General features: G+C 43.5%; 1 protein-coding gene across 11 annotated transcripts in view; it reads left to right on the forward strand.

Moving 5' to 3' along the window:
• akt3a (v-akt murine thymoma viral oncogene homolog 3a) overlaps nt 1-9,784 on the forward strand; it is a 62,883-nt gene extending 53,099 nt beyond the window's left edge. For 3 of the 11 annotated variants that reach the window (XM_035605252.2, XM_047334728.1, XM_047334729.1), the window contains 4 exons: nt 1,128-1,342; nt 2,142-2,229; nt 4,438-4,540; nt 5,292-9,784. In XM_035605252.2, the coding sequence (XP_035461145.1) occupies nt 1,128-1,342; nt 2,142-2,229; nt 4,438-4,540; nt 5,292-5,377 (492 nt within the window). In that variant the 3' untranslated portion in view covers nt 5,378-9,784. The remainder of the gene's footprint in view (nt 1-1,127; nt 1,343-2,141; nt 2,230-4,437; nt 4,541-5,291) is intronic. The other 8 variants (XR_004784522.2, XR_004784524.2, XR_004784519.2 and 5 more) reach the window with 8 other exon arrangements.
• Nucleotides 9,785-10,000: the final 216 nt, after the last annotated feature.

Genomic DNA, 10,000 nt, shown 5'->3' on the forward strand with positions numbered 1-10,000 from the left:
CAATGTGCAGGTTATATGTATATATATATATGGACACTGACTGCCTAGTTTTATCGTGTAAGTGTGTGTGCATGTTTGCATTCACGTGTGAGCCTCTGCTGGCGTGTGCTCGCGTGTGCTCATGTCCACCCCGGTCCGCTATTAATGGAGAGTGAGATGTTATTATTATTGGCAAGATGTACAACATATGCTGTTCTGGCTTCTCTCCAACACTGCCTGTCTGTCCATCACACACACACACACACACACACACACACACACACACACACACACACACACACACACACGCACACACGTGCACGCACACAGAGAGATATGCAGCTCAAGTTTGGATGCACAAATGTTCACTCATAATAATCTTGTTGCGTTAATGAGGGACTTGCCAGCACCTGAAATACCTCTGTTACTGCTCGTCCTACCTGTCCCTCCTTTTTCTCACTGATCCAGGGGTGAAGGAACGGTTACGTGACATGATGAGAGAGAAGGAACAAGTGAGGAAACACACGATTAGAGGATGGAGAAGGCAGGATAAGACACCGTGAGGAGGGAGCACACACAAACACACTCCACAACGCAGCAGCGCACAGCGCACACACACTCCTGCGCTAGCCGGCTCGGTCGGCCCTGACCCGCTGTGGGCTGCTCTTACCTTTTTCATCCAGGGACGCTCCTTGCGGTCCCAGCCAGGGGAGCATCAGTGTGCCAGGGAGAGCTGGCAGGGGGTGTCGAGGGGGAGGGGGCATCTGGTAGACCACGGCAACACACTGACTCCCTTACTGTCACAAGGGGCCTTTGAAGGCCTGCCATCCCATGATGTTTGCCTCTCAGTATGTGTGTGGGTGTATTGAGAGGTGGGGGGGCTACCATCGACACCTTAGCCCTTGTTATCTGCGAAGCTGCCTCTGTTCATTTCACACAACTTTTCCTGTGCTTTTTTTATTCATCCCCTGAGCAAAATGGCATATTGACTCTCTTTTCCTCTTTTTCCTTCATCTGTCTCTGCACCGAATACCTTGGGCAGTCTACATTGTCCATTAAATGTGGAATAAAAGCAGATGTCCAATAAAACCAACCGACCCATTTGAAATAGCAGAGCTTGTGTATCTGTGTTTGTCTCCTCTCCTCAGGTCCTGGAGGACAACGACTATGGCAGAGCGGTGGACTGGTGGGGTTTGGGCGTGGTTACGTACGAGATGATGTGCGGCCGACTGCCATTCTACAACCAGGACCACGAGAAGCTGTTTGAGCTCATCCTCATGGAGGACATCAAGTTCCCGCGCACGCTGTCTGCTGATGCCAAGTCGCTGCTGTCCGGCCTGCTCATCAAAGACCCCAACAAACGGTGTGTGTCCACGTTTCATTTGTGTAGGTTATGAAGTTTTGTATGTGAAAATGTAGATGTATTTTACTGACAATAAATGGCACACACAGGGGCAGAGTTTTCGAGTGATTCATTCGTAGACCCTACATTTAAAATCGTCTCTTTGTTGTTAGATTTCGGACACGGAAGAATTCCTTTTAGTCTCAAAAATATTCAAATAAATTGCAGCTGACATGAAGAAAAATTTATATTGGTATATTTATTTACAAGGTCAACACATCCGTCATCAGGGATATGAAAAACTCTATACACCGCACTGTGCCATGGGTAAAGTGAGCCACCCGCCAGTGAAGTTTTTGGAGACAATCTCTAGATTGCCTAAAACATTTGCACAGTGCTGTGTACATATAGTTATTATGTACACACATTAATTATTATTAAACTATTTTATTTTATTATAAATTGCAGAATTTTTTTTTAAAGGAAGAAATACCTTTGTAACTTATTTTGATGGCTGTGTGTGTGTGTGTGTGTGTGTGTGTGTGTGTGTGTGTGTGTGTGTGTGTGTGTGTGTGTGTGTGTGTCAGTTTCATTCACCAGTTGACCTCATTTTTGTGATCCCGATTGGATAATTTGCCCATGTGTACAGAACTGTATATACCAGTATTTTTTCAACAGAAAGTGAATGAATATCTCTTTGTCACTTCTTAACACGTTTATCCGTTTGACTACTTCCTTTTCCGGTTTGTTCAAATCAAATCTTCCTCCTTCTGATCAGTTTTTTGTGTATAACGCGTCCCCTCACCTCTCCTCTTCCCAGGCTTGGTGGAGGACCAGATGACGCAAAAGAAATAATGAGACACAGTTACTTCTCTGGAGTTGACTGGCAGGACGTCTATGATAAAAAGGTACGGGGCAACATGATGATGTACTGCGTACTGTGCCACCATATGGTTTTCTATAGTTTCTATAGTTCAGTTCAGTTCAATTCCATTTTTTTTGTATAGCGCCAAATCACAACATTCAGCATCTCAAGACAATATTACAGAGAGACCCAACAGTTCCCACAATGAGCAGCTCTGAGACTGGAGAAAAAAAGTCCCTTTTAACAGGAACAAATCTGTAATCTCTCATCTGCCACGACCGGTTGGTGAGAGGAGATAGAGCACCTTTCACAGACCAGGTCACAAAGTGCTTTCAAATGCATGAAATGATAAAATTCAAACAATGAAAGACACAGACAATAGGAAATTGTTGTAAACTACACAAAGGCTTTTTCTTGAATGCATTGACAGAACGCGCCGATTTTATTTGAGCCGGAAGGGCATTCCATTATGACGGAAGACACAAGTCATCTGCTGGTGGTGTAGGGTAGCGGCAGGTCAGAGATGTATTCAGGGGCTTGTCCGTAGACTGCTCTATAAGTTCAAACATGGACCTTAAAATGAATTCTGAATTGAATATGAAGCCAGTGTAGAGAGTATAGACTGGGAGTGATGTGAGTCCTTTTGCTGGATCTAGTCAGGAGCCTTGCAGTAGCATTTTGGACCATTTGTAAGCAGCAAAGAGATGATTTGCTGAGACAGGTGAAAAGGGAACTGCATTAAGCGAGCCTGGATGAGATGAATGATCATTTCTAGTTCTGGTTTTGATACAATATTGGTGGGTTTTGCAATGTTTCTGAAATGAAATACACAAGAACGGGTTAGGGATTTGATACATTGCTCAAAATGCATAGACTGTCAGGATAGTGAGAACGGCTGAAAAAATCATTGGTGCCTCGCTGCCGCTCTGCAATCTGGAAAAGATACACAAGTATCAGATAAACTCGGCTGTTAAACCGCTTCTTTCCCACAGCAATCAGACTGCTTAACCAGAGAATGTGTTCCTCTAAAATATTTTATTAAAACTAATTTATTTATTCTCAAATTCTATTTTAGCATAATCTTAGTTTATTATGTGTTTTTATTTTTGAGCTTATCATTTGAAAGTCTTCTGTCTTGCACTGATTATACTGACTGGTGGATGTGTGAAACAATTTTGTTTTTATGTAGAGCATAAAAATGACAAATAAAGGAATCTTGAATCTTGAGTCAGACTGATTCTTATAATGACAATAATAACACTGACACTTATAGATGCAATGACCTTGTTAATACTACTACAACTACTACTACTACTAATAATGTCAGATGTGGATCCTGCAGCACAAAGTTAGTTATATGTAATGTAAAAGACAGAGAGAGAGAGAGAGAGAGAGAGATGCCCAGTGCATGATGGGAGCTCCCCCCGGCAGTCTAGGCCTTTAGCAGCATAACTAGAGTAAGAGATGGTTCAGTAAACAGCTGAGCAGCTCTAACTATAAGCTAGTTATAAGTTTAGAGACTAGAGAGGGAGTTAGCCTCACGGCAGCTACTGTAGCAGTGAAGCCAGATCGCTAAATATTTTTAAAAGGAAACTAAAAAGGAAACTCTTCCCTTAAAGGGGCAGTAAGTGATTCTGAAGCAATACACGCTTTGTAAAAATTAACGAAATTTCCTCACCCCAAAAAAGTCCAGGTCCAGGCTCCGTAAATAGAAAACAAAAAAATGCTGGGGACCGCAGCACACAACCGTTACAATAATCTCCCATAACGGAGGACCCGGGTCGCGGCCCGGCCGGAGCAGTGACATCACAACGAAGAGGGAAGCAAGCTCTCTCTAGAATCGCTTACTGCCCCTCTGAGCCCATAACTAGCAACGACTCTCCTGACACCGCCTTTGACACTTATGCACTGCTTCATTCGTTGCTTTTTTATTATAATTTTTGTCATTTGGTTACTTTTTCATCTTAATTTTTTAATATCATTTTATTGTTCATATCAAGTGTTTTTTTTTTTTATTTACCATCTTAGGTGACATGAATTATTGCATTTTATCCATAATGTTCTGTCCATTCTATGTTTATTTTAATGATTAACACTCTGAGGACTTTGTGCCTCATTATCTATATGAAGGTGCGATAATAATTAATAATATTATTATTATTATTAGAAGTGACATTTGTGACATTCCAATTTTGATGTCCATCATAGCTGCTTGTTACATTGTTACTGTAATCTGTCCTCTCCGTCCCAGCTGGTGCCCCCCTTCAAGCCTCAGGTGACATCAGAGACAGACACCAGATACTTTGACGAAGAGTTCACAGCCCAGACCATCACAGTCACTCCACCGGAGAAATGTGAGTCTCCGCCTGTCTCTCTCTCTCTCTCTCTCTCTCTCTCTCACACACATGTACACACAAACATATGCTCACATTAAAACTTGACAAGTTCCCTGTGAAGAGATGAAAATAGAAATGAACAGACTGTTCATCCTCTCGTTTGGACTGTGTGTGTTTATCGAGTGTTTGGGAGTTATATATCAAACGTTCACACATCCCACCCCTAAAAAAAAGGATGTAGGGTATATGTCTGAGTTGATGTGGGATCATTTCTGCGGAGGATCATAATGTTAATAACCTCCTTGGCTGCACAATAAAGAGATTGTGTCTGTCAGAAAGCTGACGGCGATAAGATTTTACTCACTTTAAAACCTGCGGTTCGATTAAATGTATCATTCCTTCCTCTCTTTCTTCAAACCCTGACGAGTGCTGTTGTCTGTTTATTCAAGTGTTTCTGTGATCGTCCCCGGGGCACGTGCGGCTCTTCACACCCTCTTCAGATTCAGATACTGGCTTCAGAATGCTCAGCGCTGAATAATGCACGAGTGGAACCGACGTGTTTGTCTGCACTGTAATTTAAGGTCGCACTTGTTTTGTAGGTCGCGAGTTAGCAGCAGATTTTCACATCAAAGACCCACTTGTTAATTGAATTGTGTTCTGTTTAAGTCTGGGGCACAATACAAACACAGTGGTCTGCTTTATTTATATTATAAAATCATGGTGGCAATTTGATTTCCTCTGAATTCCCTTCTGCCATTCCTTCTCTCAGTCGACGAGGACGGGATGGACTGTCTGGACAACGAGAGACGGCCGCACTTCCCGCAGTTCTCCTACTCGGCCAGTGGGCGGGAATGAATGGTCCCTCGCGGTGGCGCCTGGACAGCAGGTCTCTGAGGTCATCAGTGTGGGACGGAGAGGCCCAGAACTGTGGACTGACCCAGAACAACAGTGACTTGAAGGATTTTGCCCTTCTCCGCCTCCTTATTTTTCATTTTTTAGAAAGAACTTCCCGGCAAAATGACCCTGTAACCCTGCACTGCGTCCCCAGGTGGTCCGAGCTGCGATGGGATCGCTGACTGTGTAATGTCCCTTTAATGACAGGAGCGTCACCGGTGGCCTGCTGTGCTTTGACGTCTCGGTGGTCCTGCCAAACTCTAAAATCCAACACGTCCGATCTAGTTAGACAACAGCCGATGCTGTCTTCTTACTAGTTTTTAAGGAGACATTTCTTTGTGGCGTCTTACTTGTACGAGGGCGATACAGTACGTTTTATGCCATTCAAACCCAAACCACCGTTTCCGGTTGTATCTCAGGCTTTTTGCAAACCGATACTCAAACTCAGTGAGACACTTGGGTCTCATTTCCAGTCCTCAACTGGGATTGATTGGCTGCCTGGCATCAATGCATCAGTTGTGGTCAGTGAGCTTAGTCCGACACACCTCATGTTGTTGAGCAGGATTTGACTCAGGTTTTGCTCAGTGCAATTCATTATTATCGTTGCTGCTATTTCAACTACGACCACAGGTACCACAGGTACTACTGCTTCTACTTCTACTACTACTACTACTACTACTACTATACTGCTAAAACCCGGTGCTACACTACTAGCTTAATGCTGCAGGTCATTGCACAGGCGCCAGCAACACATCCACCACCTGTGTTAATGTCTATGCTTGTACAGATTCTGCACATCTCTGTAGATCAAGGTGATGGTACGATGTCATGTTTGTTCGAGTGTGTGCGAGGTACTAGTATATGGGTTTGCGTTGAAGATCGCACCTCAAAGCACAGCAGTTCCGAATGATGAAGCTCCCACCCCCATCAGCTTTACGTTGCCCACAATGCAGTGCAAGGTGGTTGATATGTCCGTCACCGCAGAGGTGAAAAATGAGGCGATGGTTTGAACTAAACCGGCGCCCAAAGTTTTATTATTTATGTCTCAACTGCAAGTCCCTCTGAGTTTCAGTCTCCTCTGTCACAAAAGGGAAAACCAAACTCAAGCGGTACCTTGCATTGATTATGGAAAGCTTTACTGTGACATGTTGTGATCACGGCCTCGAGGGGCACGCGGCTGTACCTCTGTGTCGCTGTGCAGGAAAGGGAAACTTCGGCTGGAACAGATTCACCACAGGTCGGGGAACTGTGATGAGCAGCGCGCGAGAGAGAGAGAGTACAGGTGAAAAGCTCCGTGAGTGACACAACATGAAATATTTATAATGTGATACTTTATGACGTTTTGATGAGTAAGGTTACAGTCGATCTCCTGTTTCTTATGAAGGATTGGGGGGGGGGGGGAGTATGCATCAAAAGTTATGGGTTTACACCAACCATAGCAAAGGTTATAATTTATATGTGTGACTGTGTGTATGTGCGCGCGCGTGTTCTATTTATTGTTCTACTCATCGGTTTTATATTTAACTTTTTCTATACTTAAGACATTATCGTAGAGAAAAGAAGATTATTTCTTAGGGCTGAGAGGAAAAACGGCACCTCAAGAAACAAAAGTGGCTGAAGAATGTAGGAGGGAAAGCGGATCGCCTTCCTGCTCCGTTGTTTATTTTGATGATGTTTTTGTGTTGTTTTGTGACCAAAATGTGACGGGACACTTTAAAGACAGACGGTAGTTTACTGTGAGCTTTAAGGAGTATATATATATATATATATATATATATATATATATATATATATATATAAACATTCTTTATCAAATCTTCCCTCTCCAATTCCATCCAAATCATCCCACAAGTGATGACTTTGAAGGCTCATCTAAACTTACACTGACACAAATGCCCCCATACTTAACCTTGCCACAGGTGAGAGGCGGCGGAGGCGGAGGCGGAGTTCAGAGAGAAAGACGACTGGGAAGTTGAGCTGGAGGGAAATGTGTGCAGCGCAGAGGTCAGAATGTAAAGCAGCAAGGATGGGAAAAGACCCAACTGTAAGTGTGTTGAGACAGACGAGAGGAGGAAGTTAGAGCAGAGGCTTGGGAGAGTTCGGGGCCTGCGTTTCTGTCAGTTCTCTGGACTTCGGATGAGACTCCGCTCTGTCTTCAACGTGTCCTGTCATTTCTCCGGACTTAGACCTGGACTTTGATCGTTTGCAGTTGTTTTGTCGTCACTGTCTTCCAGTCTGACCAACGAGATTTTGAAATCCAGGCCGGCTGACGGGGTTTAGTCCAGAACCTCAACATCCGGCTCCACGGAGTCCAGAGGAAAAAAAGATCACGCGTGAAGAAATATATTTTTTCAAAATCTAAAATCTCCTCATGTGGAAGACGTCTCATCTGGACAACACTAATTCAAACGAGAGCACCTGGGGAACATGCTCGAATTAGGCATAGAAACTTGCATTCCAATATATTTATTTGAATGTTTTTTATTATCATTGATGATAACTTGAATTTCCTTTTTCTGAGTAATTTATTTGATGTCATTTTGTGTTGGAGTTTAGCAGTTGGGGGCGTAGTCGTGCTTCTTTCTGCAGTTTAATTCTTCAGAGACTTTCTGAAATAAATGCCTCCTTTGTTCCTTCACAGATAACTTATACTACACATGACCTGTTTTCCCGCTGCTCCCTAAGCCCAAATGCTTTACTCTTGCACATCTATTAAATTTGCTCTTTGCGAGCAAAGGCGCTTTATGGCAGAAAGTACGAGAGGATGGCGCTGGCCTGCGTGCTGTGGTCCTCCTCTGTCCCGCCACCAGCCCTGAGTCAAAGTGGCACTCGGAACTCTTATGAAAAATACTTTTCCGTGATCAATTGAGCCCGTGTGGCACAGCAGAAGCTGCAGGAGGAGAAATCCCACCCAGCTGGCTCCCTTCCGGCGAATGCTCAAAGTATTTGGAAGGATTTGAGCTTTGATTTGACCCAGGTCTGCGAGCGACTGAGGAGTTCTAGCTGCATGTGCACGCTGGACGCCAAAATCATTATGAAATACCGCTTTGTATCTTTGGCCACAGCACTTTCACATCCATCCCTTTTTTTAATATGATTCAGAGGAATCGGATCTGAAAGAGGACTTTTAGCTTTTTAAAAAAAAAATGTTTTTAAGAAAATGGGGATTTTTAAAGCACACCTCCCGTCCACATAACAACCGATAGCTTCGATGCTGCTCTGATGTCTGGGGGAGCCACTGATGCCTCTGACTCCTTCCTCTCTGGCCTTTGACAGATCTAGTTCTCCAGTGGGTCTCAAGACTCTTTATTCAAACATCTCCAGACTCGAGACCAGTTAGTGGCAGCAACGATGACTGAGGACATGTTTTCCTCCCACTACTGTGAAGTGGAGAAGGTGGAGCTTAGTAAGTCTCTTCCATCTGTGGGGGTTTTCACCTGAAGACTCTGAACCAGTTGTGGGCATGTGAGTAATTCAACTTTGACTGTTGTCACCAAACAGAGGTTGTTGAAGTGGATGAAGATGGATAAACGTGTGTGAATCGACATCGATATCCGACGCTGCGCTGACGGCGTCCACTCTTAAAGCTGCTGCTGTTTTCTACTGTACATCTATCACACAACAGATGTGACTCCAAGGGTTTTTGAATAATATGTCAAATCTTCTCAAAGACCTTAACTGTTGTGTGTTGATCTCGTCCGTTGAACCGACGGCGTCAGCCAAAAGTCACCAACCGCCCTCCGCCTGCCATGTAGTGCAGATAAGTAAACAGCTCAAGTGTTGGAAGGATTTCTGAAAGTATTTGACCTCATGTCTGTGACAGAACCCCTCCCTTCTCATCTCTCTGGTACTTAGTCTATCATCATGGTTATTAACATGAACAAGCATGAGGTGCATTTATTAATAAACTGCAAAAGAAAAAAGCAGTGAACATAACCAACATTAGAAAGTGTAACAGTTTTGATTTCGTGTCCGTGTTCATCTCCTGTAGCTTTACAGTCGAGCGAGACACTTCTGGACAGCTTCCAGCCGTTCGCAGGGTGGACCGCGTTTCCCCGGAGCACTTAAACACGGAAGTGAGCTCTGCCACAAGTCAGCAGAGCAAAGACGATGTTCACTCCGAGTCAGTGTCGGGGGAAACTCGGCAGATCCAGAAAGGTTGACAGATGAGCAGATCAAACAGCCCTTTCCTGTCCCTCGTGCTGTCAGGACGCTGGGATGTGGAAACAACAAATTACCACCAACGTGAATCTGGTTTTTACACTGTACATCCTTAGTGTTTATACACATAAAATGTATATGATAGGGATGCACATTATTTTCCTTCTTACAGAAAACAGCTTCAATAAAGCACTATGTCAATCTACAGTGATTTGTCGACGTGTTCACTTTGTGGCTAAAAATACTTTTTTACAGCCTTCTGAACTTTTGGTTCAGGTTAAATCAAAATAAAATTGGAACATGAAATCAGAAATATTCTACAGAATTAAGGCTTAACATTTTTCCATTCGAAAAAAGAAACATCTTAAATGTTAAATTTGTTCTGAGAAAAAAAGAAAGTCTAAAGACTTTATTAAAATAATA

The sequence above is a fragment of the Scophthalmus maximus genome, chromosome 10, assembly GCF_022379125.1.
Source record: "Scophthalmus maximus strain ysfricsl-2021 chromosome 10, ASM2237912v1, whole genome shotgun sequence".
NCBI classification, from domain to species: Eukaryota; Metazoa; Chordata; class Actinopteri; order Pleuronectiformes; family Scophthalmidae; genus Scophthalmus; species Scophthalmus maximus.